This window comes from Octodon degus, unplaced genomic scaffold (genome assembly GCF_000260255.1).
Source record: "Octodon degus isolate 3935 unplaced genomic scaffold, OctDeg1.0 scaffold00127, whole genome shotgun sequence".
Taxonomy (NCBI): Eukaryota; Metazoa; Chordata; class Mammalia; order Rodentia; family Octodontidae; genus Octodon; species Octodon degus.
The window spans coordinates 7,042,096-7,064,897 of NW_004524703.1; the positions used below are offsets into that span (position 1 = coordinate 7,042,096).

Consider the following 22,802-nt stretch of genomic DNA (forward strand, 5'->3'; position numbering starts at 1 on the left):
ATTTGTGCAAATTGGAAGACGTATTTTATCATAATTCCCACCAAGAATCAATGCAGTACTTGATTTATCTGTTTATCTTGAATTTGACAGCGCAAACCAGTGGATGGAAGGGAGGTTTTGACCTAGTGGGCTGTATAGATTCAGCCCTGTTGGTATTTGTCTGATGTCTGGTTCTCAGATATATACCTTTTCCCATTGCCAGTGGTAACGTAGTTGTTTTGAGAAAGGTTGTAGACATACTTCTGTCTGAGCCCAAGGGAACCTGCTTTGGTTCCCCTTACTGCTAGGAACTGATGAGAACTTAGTTCTACTGACTCATCATATATTTATGTTGGAGTGAAAATAGACTGCTGCCTTGTAGCAAGCTGCAGCAACCTGAAAAACTTATCTGAAGAAAATTTCCCTAAATTCTTGGCATCAGAATCAAGATGCTTGTTAGACATGCACTATTTGAAAGGATGTTTGAATTGTTCTGTTGACTCTTGATGCACTCCGAGATTTCCTTTAGGTAACATGTGTTTCTTGACAGAAAGACACTGAGGAGGAAGTTCGAGATATAATCCGCAGTAATATTCATTTGCAAGGCAAGGTAAGCTGGATTTTATTTTAAAAACCTTTTAATTTACATTAAGTAGTTCATCTATCATTAGAATAGTACCAGAAATAAAATTTCATTAGCAATTAAAAGTATGAAATATTTTCATCAGGTGTTCTCACCTGCAAATCTTGATGTATTAAGAACTCTTATGTACGTAAATGGTATATGCACAAAGTAGATCATCAGAAATTGTCAAATTTTGAAAAAATGTGCTTCCAGTTGAAGTAAAGATTGGACATAGAATTTATGTTGCTGAGAGTTGAATGTTTTTGAAAGTGGACATAGATAATCCTTAAGAAATTGAAATTTCATCTCTAGGAGTGTGAAATTAGTATTAGCAGATAGAAGTTATTCAGGACAGATACAATAAGAATAAATTAGTTTAAGATAGGAATATTCACATAGAAGGGAAACATGGCTAGAAGTCAATATAACATATACTGTACATGGTAAGTGAAAGAATTACTTAGTTTTATAAAAATTTCATGTCAGTGAATAATTATTTATTTACCAATCCTAGTATGCCATTCAAAAATTTTGTTACTTTGATTCAATCTGTTTGTTTCTATTCCTGTGACCATTCTGAGGAATATTTCTAAATTATGAAAATGTCTAAGTATCCAACAGTAGTAATAACCATATAATTTATGCCTCTGAGGTATCAAAATGTCTCTTTCCAGGGGTGCATGCCATGGTCTTCTTTTAGCACTTTGGAACATAAGATGATACAAGTGAAACATGCCTTTGCAGTATTCACAGCACACACACATTTGACAACAAATTCCAAGTGGACACACATCAAAGTCCATTTGGTACATACTGAGCCATAATTCACTACAGTAATACCTTTTGCAGGATAGGAGATTAACACCTATTAAAATATGGTCTCCTTTCAAACCAAAAAAAATTCAATATTTTAAGAAAGCTATTCATAAAGCCTCCAAATAGACCTCAGATGAAGAGTTTATACTACAAGCTTTTCTTCCCTTTGCTGAGAGACACTATTTTAGCATCCCTGGTGTTTCAGAATATCAGGTATTCTGAAAGGTCCCAGTGAACCCCACTCTGCACTCTGAGAACTGCTGGTGTAGTACCACCACTGAGGTGGAGGTAGGGACTTTTGTGGCTCTGAAGAAGGCATTGGTGCTTATCTGGAGGATTTTTTTTTTTTTTTTTTTTTTTTTTTTTTGCGGAACTGGGGATTGAACTCAGGCCCTTGTGCTTGCCAGGGAAGCATTATTCTACTGAGCCATCTCCCCGGCCCCTCTGGAGGATTCTTACATGGTATTTCAGTTCTAAATAAATGACACTTAAAAATATAGAGCTAGGGGCTGGTGAGATGGCTTAGTGGTCTAAAGCGCCTACTTAGAACAAGCTTAGCAAAGCACAGGGACTGCGGTTCAATCCCCCAGCACCACATGCCAGCCAGCCCCGCCCCCCTGGTGGGCTGAGCTCGCCACACACACACACACACACAAATTTTAAAAAATATAGAGCTAATGAATATGCATTTATTTTGATGTTTTAACGTATACTTTCTTATGCTAGGAATAAAGCATATATTTCATGGCTATATACATGTTTCCAAAATATACATTGTTCCTAGTTCCTTCTGAATACATTGTTTTGAAGTTAGAGTGCCAGTAATTGTGAGACTAGAGAAAAAGAATTGTATTAGAAAAAATAAACATTTCACTTCATGAAGTATGCTCACTTATTAAGTATAAACCATAATGTTGATTAAAATCCAGAAATACGAAAGTCTTCCACTGAAAAAAAATATATGAAGGAGGAAAGCTTTCTATTTGATCAAAGGATGCGTGATGTTTTCCAGTCATGCATGTACAAAACGCTATCTGTGGGTTTGCCTCTAGAGTAAAGTTATTTTTAACATTTCAAATTATACTTTCTTAGTCCAAGACTTTGCAAGTTTTAAATGTTGCCCATTTGTTTCTGCTTTATGACACCCAGTCTCTCCTTTTCAACTGAAAAATCCAAAGGAGAAGAAAAAGATAAGGGGACCATTTTTTCTATTGTTAATGACGTAGCAATTTTTTTATTTCTTTGTAGTAACATGCTTTGTCCCATTATGATGTATACCCTTTGTGATTTGTAGTACCCTTTCTAAAAAAAGGAGATTTCAGTTATAACTTTTACTTAGAAAATTTGACAGTATCAGCAACTGAACTATGTAGATACTTTCATGTGGGCTAATTTTTTTAAACCTCCATTGATTCTGTTGTTAAAATCTGTGTTCTCCATTTCATAATCCCTATATTTATAGATATGTGTGATTAAATAATATGATAAATGTTTAATTTTGAAAAAAATATATATTATGGTAAAAATGTATTGCAATTAATCTCTTTCAAAATACTCCCACCTCTCTTCGAAGACACTAATTCCATCGTTCTTGCCACTTCTTGAAGCATTTCTGGAAGACTTTCATGAGTACCTTTCATTGTGCTGTTATAGCTTCCTTGATGGCCTGAACTGATTCTAAACATGAGCTTCTCATGGCCATTCTCACTGAGACAGAGTCAGAAGTCCATGGTGCCAGATCTGGTGACTAAAGTGAACGAGGACAAACTGTACTGGTTTTACGTGCCCGACTTTTCCCCGGATAGCACTCCACAGCAGCATTCACCATTATTTTAGGCACACTTCAATAAGGCACTAAGGAACGAGTTTGCTAGAACTGATTTCGAAAGCACAGGGATGAGGGATAAGTGTTTTCACAGTGTATGTGTGTGTGTGTGTGTGTGTGTGTGCGCGCGCGCGCACATGTGCAGTGGGGGTGTTGTTGGCAGTGTTACCGTAATGAACTTCTTTAAAACATTCACCATATATTTTGATCACGCCTTGAAAATATGATTCTATTGATTGCTTATAGAATTAAACATGCGAGTTTTCAACAGTTAGAAGGTAAATGGAGAGCAGGAGGAGGAAAGGTTTCTTATGCCTTCCTTGGCCTATCTCTAGCACATCTTTAAGCCCTGGTTACAGCTTCTCTTGTTTAGAAAATATTTCCAGCTACCCACAAAGTAGGCTATACACACATGTATCTTATACGTCTTTCTCATGACAATGGCAAATATTAATTTAAAGTTTTCTTCCCCACTAGGCGGTAAATTCCAAGACTACAAGGGCCTTGTTTGCATATTTTGCATACTATTTTTTTCGGTTGCACATATTTAAGATATATAGCATATTTTGGTTGACATAGTAAGGGGGCGTTTCATGTAGTTGAATTATTACCATATCCAGTCCCTCACATGTTTATCCTTTTCTGTACTTTGCTAAGAACACTGAAACTTACCTCCAGCATATTTGTGGAATGCAGTGCAGTATGCCTATGCTTATTGCGCTCTGCGGAAGATCTATGGACTTACTCATCCTTCGTAATCTCAGTGTTTAACATTGGGCCATGCCTGGTAAATAACAGTAGATGGACCTTTCTCTGCTTAGGTTGTTGTCTTATATTTTGTGCACATTTTTTGTCTTTTGCCTGCAGTTGGAAGATCCTGCCATTCGATGGCAAATGGCCCTTTACAAAGACTTGCCAAACAGAACCGAAGATACCTCAGATCCAGAGAGGACAGTAGAAAGAGTACTAGACATAGCAAACGTACTTTTTCATCTTGAACAGGTCAGACTTTGTGTTGATTAAATATATGCTTTATATATATGCTACTAAATCATATAGGCGGTAATGATACACAGATATTTTAAGAAAATATTAATTGGTAACTAAAAGCCAAAAAAAGTACATATTCAGCATATTTGTTATAAAGAATGTATTTTGGAGTACCTAGTATCTAATAAATAAAACTTCCAATCATATAATTTTATAATAATGTATAAATAATGCATTTTAGATGATCAAGAACCTTGTTTTATTATGTTTATTAAGCCTTTCTAAGTTTATACAGGTAGCTAGGATTATAGACCTATTTTTTTTTATTGACCTAATTCTAAATCCTTTTAACAAAATATTTAGTGGTTACAACTGATTTGATGTATATATGCTTGCATCATTTTTTTTTGTTCATAACAATATAGTTGCAATATTATATTTTGCTGGGTTACTATTTAAAGAGTTTTCTTTTTTTGTTGTTTATACTTCCTTTTTATTAGAGATATTTTTGAGCTAGTTTTCTGAGATCCAGAAAAATTGTATTACAGAAGAACAAGGTATTGACATTAAAACTCAGTTTGAGGCTTTTCAGTTGTGTCATATTTAACACTACAAAGCTGGCTATGTTTTGTTTTCTCATTGCTTCCCTTTGCTTGAGCATTTCTAAAACAATAAGATGTGAAACATATTCAATCAGAAGGTTATATTACAGAAGTATGTGCAACACAGAGACCAAGTTATCTTTTTCATGAAGTCCATTTAGCAAAGTCACTAGAGCCACGGGACACAGCATGAACCACAGAGGGGTCCACTACTCAGCCTCTGTGGCAGTACCTGCAGGAACTGTTTCCTTTACACTGAGGATTAAGTAATAAATGCCTGCTGCCACCTCAGGAATTGTATCACTTAAGTGAACTGAGTAATATATCTTTAACTCTATATCACCTTTAGCCATATTTGGACATGTTACCTCGCAATAATAAACAGTTTGCTTTAATCCCTGCTATAGATTATCTGAGCATGCATTGCTGGGTTAAATTGCATAAGGATATTATCTAATGTATTCTTTTAATTTCCTTGCTTGCTGTCAGGTTCCCCCAAATGCTAATAAGTTCTCTCTTGCTGGGCAGTTTATCACTGCTCTTGATGTTGGTGAGGCAACTAGAATACTCTTAGGCCCTGGAGCTATGAACATATATTTACATTATATGACTTTGTGCTAGAATTTAGTGTTTTCCCCTGAATACTTCCATAATATTGTCATAAAATACTAAATAAATTCTCAGGACTCAACAAAAGACAAGGCTGAGATAATTACATTTGCAGTTATGTGTATGGAGTCATAGAAGTAGGTTTCCAAAGTTACATACATATTTACTATGATTATTAAATGTCAATTAAACGACAACTACAGTATCATATCTTGTAGTTAGCCCAAGGTGTAAGCTATTCTTGCTTTTTATATACATAATTGGATTTGCTTGAGTGAATTTAAGGTAAATTCAACAAAGTTTTGTTAAAATATTATTGTAATTTTCTATAATATTAAAGTGTACACTCACAAGTGTAACCAATCATGATAAATGAAGTCATTCCTGAAAGGAGGGTCTGGACGCTACCCTTCCATTCATGCTGTGGACATTTATGGGGTGCGCTGTCCTAGTCTGACTCTCCAGATGTGTGTGGTTCGTTCTTAAGTGGGTGTAGGTAGCTTAGTCCCTGTGAGGACCCAGAAGCATGAACAGTAGTAATGTGCTGAGGAAGGTGCGTGAAGAACCCAGGTAGCAGCCTTTACTTAGTGAGGTGAATTCTGGTGTGGAGAATGCACACGTTTCTTTTGTGATGTTAATTTGTCCTTAAGTCAAGAGTGGTTTGAAAAAATGTTTTAACTTGCTGAAGTCTATGCAGAAACAGTAAGATGCTGCTCTAGGGGTGTAGCTTGGTTGTAGATCATGCGCTAAGTATGTTCAAAGGCCTTGGTTGGATCTCCAACCTCACAAGTAAAAAAATAAAAAAAACAAAGCAAAATTGTTGGTGTCTAGGAAATACTTACTGATTTGACTTTTCTCAAGTGTTAGCAAACTTTATAGATGTACAGGGATGTTTGAAAAATAAAGTGGTGTTTAAATTAAAAACTATTACAGTAAAAGACACATTGCCATTCATCCTTCAAACATACTTATTCCATCATCCTTACCTCTTGATGAAGCAGTTCAGAAAGTCCTCTTATGTATTTTAATGAGGTATTAATGGTGATATGTCTTTTACTACAACTAATATTTTAAATTTAAACTTTCATTGTATTTTTATTATATCTCATATTTTATACTGTGTTTCTGGTAATTATTTTTATGGCAAAATTAAATTCGTTATACTTCAGCGTTAACTAAGCTAATGCATAAAAACATGAAGACATCCAGAATTACAAGGTGCATTGTGATATTCACCTTTGGATGGAAAACCTACAGATACCCATTTACTTGACCGTAGGAAAGCTCTGTAATAGAGGTTTTTCCTTGACCAAATAGCGAGCTTCCAGGGCAGGAGGAGCCTTTTCTAGCCTGTGTATTTGATGCTAAGTGTGTATTTGTTGGATGTTACTCAGGTTGATCAGAATGCTGAATATTAACCAGACACACAACCTTAAATACATATGTTTTCTCTCATACTATGTCTCCCTTCAAGAACAAAATTGATACAGACATTTGTTAAAAGTTTTATTCTATGGAAAGAAGAGGGTCATTAAAATCAGTGCTTTTTAATTCAACCAATTGCCTTGTTACAATTTCCAAGCTACTATTGTTCAAACATTCTTAATGATTTCTTTAGTCATCACTGTATTCACACCACATCCCTTTACTGTAAAATACATAAATCCAGCTTTACCTTTTGGCTAACATAACATTTTTATTTCTTCCAGAAATCTAAATGTATTGGCCGGAGATATTTCAGTATGGGAAGTACATCACTCGAATATCTAGAGATTAATAATTAACTTAGATTCACATGTTGTGTTTTTTTTTTTTCTTTCTAATACTACAATCTCTCTTTTCTCTTGGAGTTCCTAGCACCATTAGTTGTCAGTCCTTGCTTGCATCATTTACTTTAGAATTCTCATTTGTCTCTAACCAAAGTTATATATTTTAACATTTTTGCAAAATTAAATCCCTACACTTACTCTCAATACTGTATTCACAGAGTCTTGTCCTCTTGTATTGAAGAACAGTAAATTTTTATGTTGTGTTTGTGTTTACTGCTACAGCTCCTATGATAAAATTAATTCCAGTAGATATATAAATGAGGATGTAGGTTTTTTGCATAAACAAAACATGTATAAAAATCTAAAAAAAGACCTAAGAAATTTTTGAGAAGAATAAAAAAGGTTTTATGTGGAATGCTTTTATGTTCCTTTTTTAGAGATAACAAAACATCTAATGTGTTCATTGGTTAGAATGTATAATATTTTAGTAAGGACATTAATATAACATTAGAAACAATCTCAAATTTATCTGTAACCTTTAGGATACGAATGCTTCCAAAATCACTTGACAATACTTTTGGAATTGGATTTCAATTTATAACTTTTGGGCTGCATGTGTAACTCAGTGGTGCAGTGCTTAGCCAGCATGTGTGAAGCCTTGCGCTCAGTCCTTGGCCCTCAAAACTAAGCAAATAATAAAAAGTGCAGCTGCCAAGTGCTGTACTATTGAGGATAGTATGAGATGGAAGTAATTATTTATTTGTGTCATCCTCCCTCAGGTGGAGCATCCTCAGAGATCTAAGAAGGCTGTGTGGCACAAGCTACTCTCTAAGCAGAGGAAAAGGGCCGTAGTAGCTTGCTTCCGAATGGCTCCTTTGTATAATCTGCCAAGGTCAGAATTATTAAATGCTTATAAAAATATATGTTCCCAATAGATTAAAAACATTTTTTTCTCTAAGTTAAATGTGTCTATATCTTAACATGGTGCAGTCATCCAAGAGAAGAATGGAGGATATTTATTTGTTCTTCTTTGTAATACTTGAGTTTTGCTTTTATTAGATTTTTTTTTGTGGCCTGTAATGTTATTGATAAATGATTTTACATACTGAGGAATATCTGATCACCTATGTGAAGTAATAATAAATGATTAGGAATGCATTCTTTAAAGTGAAATTGTCATGATTTCGATCCAGAAATCTCAGCCTCCCCTGTATGGCATCGGTCAACTTACTTATCTGACTTCATTATGGTTTTCTTGCCTAGGTTGTGATAGGATCTATCTCATAGAAATATTTATTAGACAATTTAATAGACTGATGTATACAGTGTACTTAGAAGTGAAGTTGTCCCAGTAAATATTAGCTGTTATTATTTGTGTAATGATTAGCATTTGGAGGAAAGAATTAACACCGTACTGACTTACAGGAATGCTGTAAATAAACTTAATAGACTACCTTCTTCTCAAAGTGTGGCAGATGTACTTGTCAATAAAGAAGTGATCTGGGTGATGATGGTGTCATGTTAGTTTTCTGGTGGTTCTCCTCAAAACCTCCACTTTTCTTCTCTGAGCTTTACACAACATCCATCATTTTTATGTCTTCTAAACAGGATTTAGCTTAGTGATATCATTTGGGCGGGGGGACATAGTTGACATCCTTGAAAGTCAAATATTTTTGTTTGTTTCTCAGATGCTTTTACATATTTCTAGCTGTAGCAATAATGGGGCTATTGCTCTGCTTCAGACTTTAAGATACTTTCAAGTTTCATTCACTTTTCTAAATTTTATATTTTCAGCATCATGGACTGTGAATGGTGCTATGACAGTAAATGTACACCTATGTAAGACAGCAAAAAATCCCAAACTAAAACAAACAAACAGAATGTTCCAGTTTTCCTCCTCCTTAATATAGCTGAATTCCTTAACATCAAAGTCATACTCACAGAAGTAAAATACTTTACATAGCCTCTTCCCAAACTACATGCTACTTTTAAGTTTTCTGATGGCATCTGTGGTCAGATAGGATATTAGCCTCGGACCTCATATATATTCCTGTTCCGGTTACTCCAATGCAGCTCTCCAGCTTCCATCAATTTTCCTGACCTATTTCACATCACTAATCATCCCTCTTGGTCACCTTTTTGTGTCACTGGTTCCTTGTCTCACAGGAAATGGATGGTAGCAGAAGCTCAGCAGCTTCCATGGCGGCACAGAGTCTGCATGCTCTTCAGTGTGCCATTTTCAGGCTTGCCTTTCTTATTCCTGTGGTTCTCCAACATAGTTTTTTAAGAATTCCTGTACACTTCAGTGCACTTCAGGCCTGCATAGGCCTGACTGTATAGAGTTAGTGTCAGTAAACCTAGCATCACTGAGGTTTAGAAGCCACATAAGCAATCTTGAAGCAGCAGCAAGGTCAAACATGTTCTTTGACATTCCTCTTTTCTGTTCAAAAATTGGTGGTAACTTGCATTGGTGCCAGCTATGTTTTCCATTCTTTTTGTCTCGTCTCAAGGCCCTTTACAAATCTACTCTTCTATTATACCTCCTAACCCCTCAGCCCCCTTTTTATCCTTTGGCTCAGCTTGCCATCCTGCAGTGGTAGCTTTCTGTCACCTCTGATATTGTGTTATAATGTTCCTTACTGTCATGAAATTCTTTCTTCCTGTCTTACATCCCTCATTAACATGCTGAATTTCATTGGTTATACTAGTCTTTCTCATTTTTATTTCAAAATTTTTGTTATCCAAAATTTTTTATCATTATTTATACAGTTCATTTAGTACATTTTGCCTTGGAACCCTCAGGACTTATTTATTTATTTATTTTTTGGAACTGGGGATTGAAGTCAGACCCTTGCGCTTGCCAGGGAGCAGTTATTCCACTGAACCATCTCCCTGGCCCCCCAAGACTTATGTTTAGTGTTAAACAAACTCTTTCTCTGTTAATACATATTGTGAGCCCCTCTCTGTCATCGCAGTGGCTGCTATTTAATGAATGCCACTCCACTGCACTTTCATCTTTTATCTCATTTTGAAGTCCCATAACACTGAAATGTAGATGCGGTTACACTAGGTTTAAAAATGAGAGAGAATGGAAATTACAAAACTTGAACAACCTGACCAATGTCACACAGCGCAAAAGAGGCTGAGCCAGGTTTTAATTCCAAGTCAATAGGAGATCCAAGAAACTTTGCCCTGCTTTCTATAAAGTGTTGCCTTTGAAAAGAAGAATAAAGTAATACAAAGTTTATTTTGATTTCCTTTTGTTAGTGTAGATAAAATCCAGTCATAAAGCGCTAATGAATTCCTTTTCAATTTTTTTCAAAAAAAACTTGTGATTGAACTTGTGCTTACTTTCTAGGCACCGGGCTGTCAATCTCTTTCTTCAGGGATATGAAAAATCTTGGATTGAAACAGAAGAACATTACTTTGAAGACAAACTGATTGAAGACTTAGCTGTATGTCTTTAGTTTGGTTATAAAATGAAAGATGGTTTGGGCTTATAGGCCAATGTAGGTGCAACAGTTGTCACAGATCACTGAAGAAGAGAACATTGAATTATATTGATCTTAGGAAATTTTGCATCTCAATTATTATCACATTTAGTGTGTATGGATAAAAGCTCTCTGCTCATCTCCAGATCTCATCAAAATTAAGTGGTTCACAACTTAAGAGAAAAATGCAAGTTCAGAACTAATTATTAATGATTTCTATATTTCTACATTCTTTCTCCAAGCCCCTTTAACCTCAGAACCATGATAAACTATAAAATGCTGAACTTTAAAATGTTATCCAACAAAAACTAAGTTGGGGGTAAACAAAAAGTTTCTGACCTCTGAAAGCAAAAGGCAGTAGATCATCCAGGGCAGTGGATGATACAGTGGAAATAGGAGAGACGAGGCTGAGGTAAATAGGCTGGCAAGGAAGGCTCCATTAGACAGCACTGAAAACGAGGTTCATGTCGCTGAGAGCACCACAGATGGGGGAGCAACCCCCATCAACTTTTATAAGTTAAAGGCCTGTTTAAAAACCTGAAAAATCAATTTTTTCATTACTCCATTGGTACCCAATCTCACAGAACTTTGTGGGGATAGTCAGAGATTCGCAATTCCCAATTTAAACATCTCTTGCTTGAAAATCACTTTTTAACTTGGAAATTATTGGAAAATATAATGGATAATATAATTCAGTTATTAAAAGCCTAACCATGATTCGCTCCATAATTTTAAAAATAAATCTTATTAATCTTCAGGATCAAAACATATAGGCCACTTGGATATCTCATAGAAATTTACCTAGTACCTATAGCATTTTATAAGCCTAAATTCTTAAAAGAATCTCATTTGTATAGGGGAAAAATCAGTCTGAATGGGTTAGGACAATGAATACATACAATTTATTAACTCATTTAGTTAAAAATCAGGATTAATTACTACCACAAAAAATAAAACTGTTTAATAATTTTCCTTGTTAAAGTTCTAACAATAGATATTTTAACTGAAAAGAAAAAAAAAACTTATATAAGTAGTCCAGGTTTTAGATCATTTCATATTCTTTGACTAGTATTCATTAATTCTATTTTTAAATTTATTATAAAGAGAATAGAAAAATAATAGTTAAAACATTAAAAATGATACACAATTTAAAACAAGGTGATAAATATTCAACATTGGCTGTTACATTGCATATTGCTGTCTTCAGTGTAGTTGCTCAGATTATAGATATAAGCATATAAAATTGGTCAAAGTAAAAACTTTAAGCAGTAGCTGTTACCTTGAAAAAACTGATAGAAGTTAGTAGTACAGTCATCTTAGCTATCTTGTGTGTATACATACATGATTTTTCCCCTTCCTTTTTTCATACTTTTTTCTTTTCCTTCATTCCAATTGTTTATTCCTTGTGTTCAGTTTCTTTCCCTTTCACTAAATCTATTGTATCTTTTCAATTTTATTCATTCTTTCAGGTTCTTATGCTAGGGAGACACTACATTAAGCATTCTGCATTGTCCAGGAGACTATATTTTCATACTTAGGGTGACTTAAAAGTTCATTGTAAATTTTTATAATCTGAGTCCCCCAAAAGCTGAATTTCCTCTAGAAAATACAATTGTAGTAGTTTGTAGTAACTTTGCTTATAAGTACAATTTTCAGAAATATTGGGGCCGGGGAGATAGCTCAGTAGAATAAGCGCTTGCCGGGCAAGCGCAAAGGCCTGAGTTCAATCCTCAGTTCTGCCAAAAAAAAAAAAAAATTTTAATTTCTGTGCATGTTCCTTGCCCATACTGTATTTCATCTCTGGGAATGGAGATGTAGTTGCTAGTAGAGCACTTGGCTGTCATGCAGAAGGCCCTGCTTTGTTGCTCCCCACCCTCTACCACAAAAATAAATACTATTAGATATCTCACTTTTGAGATACGTAGTCTTAAAATTGGTAATATATTAAATATACAGAATATATTTATGTATTATATATAACACATATATGCATATAAATGTTTATATATTATATGGTATGTATACGTACAACATATATATGCATATATGCATATCATATTTTTAATGCATGTAAAATTCACACCTGTGCAGCCACACATGCCACAATAGGACAAAAAGGGGTTTTCTTTTGTTCTTTGTTCCTGTCCCTGTTACTGTTCCCAGATTTGAGTGAATGTGAAACATTTGACATTTTTGCAGAAACCTGGTGCTGAACCTCCAGAAGAAGATGAAGCCACTAAGAGAGTTGACCCTCTGCACCAGCTGATCCTTCTGTTTAGTCGCACAGCTTTGACCGAGAAATGGTATGGTTGGAAGGGTTTGGGTGATACTTAGGAGGAGCAAGTAAAGAAATGCGTGCCTGAGTCTCTGTGTTCTGTATTCATGTTTCAGTGTCATCTTGTCCTTGTCAGATGAGATGGTTATTTGAAGATCTGTCTCTCATACACACCTGGACCAACATTCATTCAATGTCATGCTTTAACGGCATCCTTTAAATTCTGTTTCTTCTTCACAACTTTGTAATTAGCTGATTTAGTCAATTCTGGTTCTTCTTTTGAAATTGTGTTTCTTGTACAAAAAACCAAAGCAAATGCCTATGCTAAAAGTGTGCAGAGACCAGTGGTGACACCAGGGTTTCCTGGTAGAGTGTGTACCAATTGTGTGGGGTCTTTGGAAGTCTTTAGGAATGAGGTAAGCCATTGGCTCAACTTGAGAGCAGCTCTGGGATCTAAGGATATTGCCTAGTTTTTCTTGCCTTGTGTAGTGTTGGCCACACAAATGCACCAAAGCCACAAGAGGTAAACTTTTCTGGAGTCAAAGAAGAAAGGTACTCTTAGGCCTGACAATTAAATTTTCTAGCCTTTGTTTGCTCCAGGAGCACTGCAGTGCTTGGCTCTATAGTTGGGACATTGCAGAGGTTGTTGAAACCTTATCTGTTCCCTTTCTTTGTGAAAGTTGGCTTTGGTCAGGTCCTGCCTCTGCAGAACTAGGAAGGTGACTTAGTTATCAGTCCATGGCCACATGAACCTTCCTGGAGGTCCTGGGGAGTTCATGTGACCTCTGTGCATGACATAACAACGTACGTTTCTCCCTCTTAGCTAATGGATTCCATCCTTTCTCTCACTATTTCTCTCTTATTATTTCCCAACTAATAAAACCATCTCATCTCTAAGCATAGAGCAACTCTCTGTCTACCATTGTCAGGTAATGAGGTATTTCTCATAAGTAAAATTTTCTTATAACTAAAGTTAAAGCTGCTAAAATAGCTTTGCAGATTTTAGGTATTTTTGATAGAAATTTATTTTCATGTATTAATGACTTCCATACTTCTTTAAATGGAGCATTATAAATGTATTTTGTCCTTTCTCCATTTTCAAGTATCATCACTCTGAAACCTTATTTTTAAATCTATAACATCATAGTTTGGAGATTCTATCAGATATCAAATGCCACTTCTGCTGTTGAAAGTTCTTATTAAATTTGCTTGTTTCAAATTTTGTAGTTTGAAGAAAATTAAAGTCATTACATTTCTGTGTAAATCAGTAGACCATATATTTTCTGAGACTCGAGCCCTCTGGCAAGGTAAGGAGGGATGGCTGGTTAGGAGCTTGGAAGAACTTGGTTTTTAATTTTAATATATTTATAAACAATTGCTATTATCTAAATTTTTTATTTATTTAATTTTAAAATAATACTTGTGAGAAAAAACAAGTTATTTTACATAATCATAAGTATGTCCACATATCAATAGCTTTCTACTTAAAAATTTTTTTTTCTTGTTTTTCCATAGCAAACTGGAGGAAGATTTTTTATATATGGCCTATGCAGACATTATGGCAAAGGTGAGTAAAATATTTTTTCAACTTTTAATGTTTTATTTTAATAATAGGAAATAATTATCATTTGATAAAAGATGATATACATTTCTAGATTAAAACAAAATATTAAATCTTAGAAGCATAAGAGACATGGACCTCAGCCTTTTGTTTGTTGTGTGCATCTGTGCTCTGTGGATGAATCAGCATTGCTTCTTCCTATTTTGATTTTTTATTTGTGGGGAACTTATCAATTTTACAAACATTCCTTGAACAAATAACTCATTGCATATCAAGGTACTAAACATAACATGGTGAATGAGAAAAAAAGTTGTGTACATTATGTCTTGGAGTTAATCATCTGATGACAAGCCAAATTTTATTTTTTAATCTTTTTTATTTTATAAAGAAAAATGAAATGCAATTTAAAAACAAGATACTAAGAAGGTAGCAATCGTTAATACATTGCATATTGTTATCTTTAAATTAGTTATTTGGAGTATAAGATATGAGCATTAGGGATAAGAAAGATGTGTTTTTATACAATGAAGTGTTACTCAGCTATAAGGAAAGATAAATGTGAGGCTTTTGTAGGTGAGTAGATACAACTAGAGACTATATTCATAAGTGAAATAAGTCAGACCTACATGTGTAAACATTAGATTGTCTCTCTAGTGTAAGAATCTGAAAGAATAGAAAAATTTGAAAGGTGCAGTGGATATAATAAACTAGAAAGAAACTGAACATGAGGAATAAACAATTGGGATGGAGGTAAGGAGGAAAGGTAGGAAATAAAGGAAGGGGAAAAGCCATGTAAGTGTATACACAGGTTAGCTAAGATGATCATACTCCTAATCTCTATCAGTTTTTTGAAGGGAGCATCTGTTTAAGATTTTTCTTTGACCAATTTTATATGTTAATGTCTATAATCTGAGCAACTACATTGAAAACAGCAATGTAGAATATAACGACCACTGTTTAATACCTTTTGTTTTGTTTTTTTAACGTGTATCATTTTTATGTCTTATCTATTATTTTTATAGTCTCTTTAAAACAAATTTCTAAAATAATAAAAAGGACAAGGAAAAATGAAGGCTTATTAAAAGGAAGAGTTAATGTTTAATTGATCCACCTCATAATACTATATCTGGTAATCTGAGCAATGAATTTGATGATATACAATGACCACTGTTAATTTCTTGTTCTGGTTTTGAAATTCTATACCAATTTATTGTTTTATGTTGGTTTGTTTTTGCTGTTGTTATGTTTTTGTTTTTTCTCTTTAAAATAAAAATAAAAAATGAGCATTTAATTGTCCAAACAATATTAACACAAATCTTTCTTTTCAATGAACTAAGAGAAATTAGTAATACAGATATCTTAACTAATATATATATATATATATATATATATATTGCTGTTCCCTTTCTTCATTTTTCTATTCCCCCATCCCAGTTTTTCTTTCCTTTTGAAATTTCTTCCCATTTTTATCTGTTGCACATTTTGGATCTTATTTACTCTTTCAGCTTCTCCTACTAGGGAGATAATACAACATATCCACATGTGCATTTGGTTTATTTCACTTATGCATATGGTCTGGAGTTGTATCCATTTACCTATAAAAATCTCCATTTTTTTCCTTCTTTATGACTGAGGAGTACTTCATTGTATAAAAGAGAAGACAAAATTTAAACAAATGATTGTTTTAAAACTAATAAAGTAAATAGTACAGCAGTTATTGGGGATGTGAGGAATAGGTTATATAGCACAGCAGGGAGGTCTGCTCAAAGGAGTTCTTGATTAGTTGAATGGTGACTTAACTGTGCTGTATTTACTGAGTGTTTATTTAAATTGCTCCTGCTGAGCAAGGGTGAAAAATGAAATAAGTGGTAAAATAGGATTCAAGGTTTTGTTGGGGTAGCTGGTGTAGGCGCCATATACTGAGCTAGAGATCCAAAGAATGTAGGTGTTGGATGAAGAGGGAAGAGAACCGTTCAATCATGGACGTGTTACAGGTGCTTATGAAACATCTAAGTGGAGTTTTAAAACATGTGATCAGATATTTTGTCTAACACTCAGTGTCTCAGATAAGGTTTCTAAGTACTGAATTCTATAGCACTAGATGGCCACTGAAGCCATAGGTGGGGGAGGATGATCCTGCCCCAGGAAAAAGGCTGCTTGAAAGAAGAAAGCTGAGGACCAATCTTGTAAGAACAGCGGTACTAAGAAATAGATAGATCAGGAACACATATGCACACATGCATGTACATATACACACATACACACATGTGCATACAATATGGAGAGAACATTAGTGTGATCTGATAGGGGAGTTAGTGTGGTCAACAGCAACATTTCGTGCTGAACATAGATGAGGTAGGAATTGAAAATTTCTTAAATTTATGAAGTGTGCATGGTGACACAGTTTCAGAGAGTGGTGGAGAGGATCCCTAGGAGGTAGAAGTACTGGGTTATGGGAAGCAAGTGGGGCTTCAGAGGTAAGGTATGTGGTTAGATAGTCCTGCACTGAGAAACTGAGGGAGGTGAAAGATGCAAGGTGACAAATACCTAGATGGAACCATGAGACAAAAGGGAGGTTATTTTTGGTTGCTTGCCATTGATTTCTTCTGTTTTTAAAAGAGCTCTAAGCACTGAGAAGGAGCCACTTGAATGGATAAAAGGAAAGCCTGCTGTGCGACTGTGAGTGGTAACTGCAGTAGAGAAAGCAATGCTGGGGCATCCCAACTTTATCTGAAGCTCTTAACCACACAAGAAATATATTTACCCAGAGTATGTAGAGAAATCTGAAATTCATACCTTGAAAGAAAAGTTGCATGAACTTATACTCTCCTTATGAGCATTGTAGTCTGATATCTCTTATTCAAACAAAGAGAAATTATTTTAGATCAAGGACCACTAAATTGATTGCTTGTCTAGTTAATGGGTTAAAAACTATCATTTAAAGAAAATGAATTTAAAACATGAAAGAGAAAGAATTTTTCTTCTTTTCTAATGAAAAGGAAAGAAATTATTCTTTTATAATGAAAAGGAAAAAAAAAATCTCTTCTTTGCAATGAAGAAGTGGCCAGCCAGATAGCTCAGAGGACTAAAGTGCCTGTTTCAGCAGAGTGCAGTGGCCAGGTTCGATCCCAGGCTTGCTGTGCCTGCCCAGCCCCCAGGGCACTCTGAGATGGCAACTGAGACTGGGCGTGGTGGTGCAAGCCTGTAATCCCAGCAGAATCACTATGAGTCCCATCTGTATAGTGAGATCCCGTACACCCTGTAGACCCTGCCCTAAATTTTAAAAATAAATAAAAAGAAGGGCAGATGTCCAGCAGGATAAGGGCAATTTGGAGAGTCATCTGCTATCTCTCTGAGACAAAAAGACAGCTTCCTGCTGATACTAAAGGGTTGAGACAGGGCATCTGGACTGCAATCTGAGCAGACTGAAGAGCTGAGAGAGACGTTGTGCCAGGTGGCTTGGCATATTGTCTAGAAATTTAAAGAGGATTCCCAGGCAGTGTAGAAAGCCTCATTTAGGTTGTTTTCTGTAGGTTTATGGCAGAGTTGGTCTTCTTAGTTGTGGCTTCTTCCTAGCAATTCTCAGAACCAAGTGCAAATTCAGGAGAGGCTGGTCCTTAGATGGTGCATTGAGGCAGTGGAATTTGCCAGACCTCTGCTGAGGGTACACACCTAGGGGTTTGTACCTACTGCCTGGGCATCCTTTGCAGCCTAGGAACTCAGGAGTTTGTGGAAGAAAAAGTGAGGACCTCCTGGTTTGAAAAAAGGCCATTTCTGTTTACCAAAGTTCTTCTTTGTGACTATTTACTCATTTGCTTTGGTTGTATCCTAAAGTGCTATCCAATCTCTTCCAGAAGAGATGGTCAGATATTTAATGGTGGCTAACATGCTCACCCTTTCCCTCAAGAGGTTCTCCTTTGTAATTAAGCAATTCCATGCCTTTTGCTGGTTAATGTAGCCAAAGAATTCCAGGCTTGGATGCCTTAGTTCATTCTACTCTGCACAGGCCCTAATGCAACCATATTTTCTACAGAGAGGCCAAGTTGTGTGCTCACTAACCCCAAGCACCTGGGCTTTCTTGCTTATTCTGTGTTGGGATCTTGTGTACTTACCATCACTTGGAAGAATTCATTTAATTTTTGGCCACTAGATCTTATTTTTGTCACCTTTTGAGCCTGACTGTCAACCTAAATTCAAGTTGTGTTTTAATTCCTATTATTTTAACTCAGTTTATCTGTATTTAGATATGTATTTTCTATATTTAGGTTTTCATGTTAAATATATGCCATTATTTCTCTGGTAAAAGTTAGACTATAGTAAAATCCCAAAATTATTTTTAAGTTCAGTTCTGTTATCCAAGTTACCTATCTCTTTCCATTTATAGTCACCTCAAATTTGGTAACTGATTTCTCTGTTTATCTAACTTCTATTTTTTTTTTTTTGCGGAACCGGGTATATCTAAATTCTTAATGAACAGTCTAGATTCTTAGTCTTTTCCCAGACTGGGCTAGCCCTCCTTATTGTGAATCCACAAACTATACTTTTATAAAACTCACATTTCTTTTTTCATCTTCTCATGAGAGACAGCAATTGAGATGTACTATGATGACTGTGAACTCCAACTCAAAAATGCATGCACGCTCCTCATTTTCTGGATAACCAATTCTAGCACGTTGCTGATCCTGATGCCCTGCTTGCTCACAGATGGTTGCTGGAGGCTGGCTTTCCTTTTTTTTTTTTTAATGTATTTGGTATAGGGTCTTACTACATAGCTGAGATTACAGTGGCGCACCACCATGCCCCCAGTCTAGGTGGCCAGCTCAGCATGCCCGGGCGGGGCAGCTAGGTAGGTAGTGCTAAGGATCGAAGCCTGATTCCTGTATTTGCCAAACAGGCACTCAGTTCACTGAGCTATCTCGGTGACTGTTACCTTTCCTATTTTGAAGATCAGTCTCCCAGGAGTCTGAAAATGTCTCTTTGTGGCTTCTTCATGCTCAGCAACAGTCAGTCTGCATCCTCATAGTTATTTCTGCTTTCTGTCTTGATCCAGAGACTTATGTCTTTGTCTCTGCTATTAAAAGGCCTTTGGAAAGCATTTTTTGTGTCTTAGGTACTTATGGTTCATTTTAATTACTTTTAATATTAGTCTCACAGAATTGGTTTAATCCTCAAATATTCATCATAGACTCTTCTTATTGACCCATTAGAGGATTTGTTTTAAAATTTATTTAGGCTACATGTAGTTCCTAACATCTGTAATCCCAGAAGCTCGGGGAGCTTCTTCAAGAGGATCACAAGTTTGAGAAAGGGCATGGTAGCAAATGCCTGTAATCCCAGCTTTTGGGAGCCTGAGGCAAGATGATCACCATTAGTTCAAGGCCAGCTGTGGCTGTATATTGAGTTCAAGGTCAGTCTGAACTATAAAGAGAGACCCTGTCTCAAACAAAACAAAACACAGGGATGGAGATGTAGGTCAAGAGTAGAACACTTGTCAAGTGGGAAGTTTTATTTCCAGAACCACACACATGACAAAAAAATACTTAGTCATTTCAAATAATCCACAAGCTGCACATAAATCTGCCAACAACAAGAAAAAGTATGACCTTGAGACCTTAATTAACTTATATATGGTCTTTCCCTTAAACATAAGGAAACCATTTTCCTAGATTCTGTGTTCAATATTTAGATTGAGGGCCGGTGAGATAGCTCACTGGTCTAAAGCACCTGCTTAGGCAGGCTTAGGCAGGTGCAGGGGACTGTAGCTTGATCCCTGGCACCACAGACTGCACCAGTCCCTCCTTCAGGGTGGGCTAAACTGGCCAAAAAAAAGGTTTATATTAAATATATTTGTTTCACATTCTCTTAATGAATAGAATGATTTGTTCTAATGGTGTTTGTAAATAGGATCACAAGTCCACTTCTTGTACAGCAATTAACCACTAAGAAGAATATATGCAGTGTGTTATTTGTTGAAACTGTACTTCCGATTGGATTTGAAACTGTCTCATTGCTGTTTACCAATAAAACTTTGAAAAAAAATAAATATATTTGTTTCAGATCTTAACTTATAAAATGACAATATAGTATGTGTAATTTTCAGATTTCCTTTTCTCATTGATACTGTTTTCGAAGAGTCATCCATTTTTTGTTGTTGTTACTTATTGCTAGAATTTGTTTGTTTTGACTGTTTTATTCTTTTGGAGAGATTTACTATTGCTTATTTAAATTCATGGTGGCTTCTCCTCTCCTCTTCTCCCCTCTCTACTTTGTGTGTGTGTGTGTGTGTGTGTGTGTGTGTGTGTGTGTGTGTGTGTGTGTTTGTGGTGCTGAGGATTACAGATTGAACCCAGGGCCTTTACACTGAATTACATCTTCAGCTGTTTTTTTTTTTGTTTTTTTTTTGAATATCACTAAGTCTTGCAGGCTAGGCTAGAATTTGCAGTCCTCCTCCCTTATCCTCCCAAAGAGCTAAGATTACAGGCATGCACCACCAGCCCTGGTTTTCACATTTTTCTTGGTAGATTTTTGAGTGACATCTCACTTTTGCTAATGTGAACACTTATTAAAATGCATATCCTTAAATAATGTCTCCAATTGTACAAGACTCAATAACTATAAGGTGTATGAATATTCAGCTGCAGAAAGAAATGGCAAACCATTTCAAAAGTTAAAATACCTGGTTAGGCAGAGCTCAGCATCCAGAGTTCGATCCTCCATGTGCTGTGCCAGCCCTACCTCCTGGGCATGGTTAGACAGTGATTGATACTGGGTATGGTGCTGTTTGCCTGTAATCTCAGTGCTTGGGAGGCTGAAAACAGGAGAATCACCTTGAGTCTGATCTATGTAGTAAGACCTTGTAGACCCTGTCCTAAATACATTTTTTTAAAAATCAAAAGTTAGAACACCAATTTATATTTCTATCAACAATGTTTAAGAAAAATTCTGGTAGTCTACCTTATTTCCAATACTTAGTAGTATATGACTCATTGATATTAAATGGGGTCTTCATTTCATTTGTTAGATACTTTTCTGTAGCAAAAAAAAAATCATTTTTTGGGAAGAATTCTAAGAGTGCTGATAAAGAGTTCTGTGTATCCTCTTTACTATTGTTCCTGTAGCATCTGCTCTGAATATATGCTGTTCTTTGTTTCCCTCACTTAGTTGAGAACTTGAAAATCATTTAAAATCTTTGTATTTTTGAAGTCAAACTTTATTCTAAACTTTAGGTTAATTTGTTGTTGATGTTGTGCCTGTCAATGCAGACCTCATTTCTTTCCGTCATGAATAGCACTGGCTTAAAAATGCTCATACCATGGAGTTTCCATGTATCCTTAGTTTGTTGCTGCCTCCTTCTTGTCCTCAGCTTACTATTGACACCACCATTGGCATCCTCACTAGGGTCAGTCTGGCTTGATTTGTCAGAGATGCAGGGGCTTCACCACTTTCTTCCTTTTCTTTTTTTTTCCTTTTTTTTTTTTTTTGGTCTTTTTGAGACAAGGTCTTATTATGCAGCTCAGGCTGGCCTTGAGCTCAGTTTTGGAGCACAAGCTGGTCTCGAACTTGCAATCATCCTTTCTGCTTTAGCCGAGTTCTGGGACTACAGGCATCTACCATCACACCCAGCCAGTTTCACCACTTAAAATAAAGTAACCACATGAAAATATCTGATATCATTATAAATTACATACTGAGCAGTGTTTACAATTTTCTCACTAAGAAAATCATTTTTTTCTTCTCATATTGTTTTTAAATATTTTAAATGCACATTAAATTATGTCTAATTTTTCATATTTTGTTGGTTAAAATGATGTCACTTTCTTTTTTTTCTGCTTTCATTTTTATTTATTTATTTTTTTAGGAGAGTAACAATGGTTAGTACATTGTGTATTGTTACTGCCAAAGTGGTTTCTCATATTAAAAGATATAGGCAAGAAATAATAAATAGACAACGTAGGTACAAACCTCTGGTTTTTTTTAAAAGTCAACAGAAAATGGAACTATACTTTTTAAAGTTTCTAATACTAGGAGAAGATATCATACAATGTCTTTTAAATAAATTGTACATCAAAGTTACAGTATAAATCTTAGAACAAAAATTAAGATTAAGCAATATTCAGAAAATTAAATGTTTCAAAACAATTGAACTAAGAAAAAGTTTTCATGATAGCAAAGAAGTACTAAGAGTAAAACATAAGATAAATACTGGAATGGCAAGTAAATGACCAGCACTTCTAACAGTTTGAGGATAGGATATCGCACA

General features: G+C 35.4%; 1 protein-coding gene across 6 annotated transcripts in view; it reads left to right on the forward strand.

Moving 5' to 3' along the window:
* The window catches only part of Ryr2 (ryanodine receptor 2), a 681,083-nt gene that overhangs the window by 577,303 nt on the left and 80,978 nt on the right, over positions 1-22,802 (forward strand). For 3 of the 6 annotated variants that reach the window (XM_023700825.1, XM_023700827.1, XM_023700828.1), the window contains exons 73-79: positions 530-589; positions 4,113-4,247; positions 7,156-7,187; positions 7,991-8,107; positions 10,574-10,670; positions 12,906-13,009; positions 14,497-14,548. In XM_023700825.1, the coding sequence (XP_023556593.1) occupies positions 530-589; positions 4,113-4,247; positions 7,156-7,187; positions 7,991-8,107; positions 10,574-10,670; positions 12,906-13,009; positions 14,497-14,548 (597 nt within the window). Of the gene's footprint in view, positions 1-529; positions 590-4,112; positions 4,248-7,155; positions 7,192-7,990; positions 8,108-10,573; positions 10,671-12,905; positions 13,010-14,496; positions 14,549-22,802 lie in introns of all 6 variants that reach the window. The other 3 variants (XM_023700829.1, XM_023700830.1, XM_023700826.1) reach the window with 2 other exon arrangements.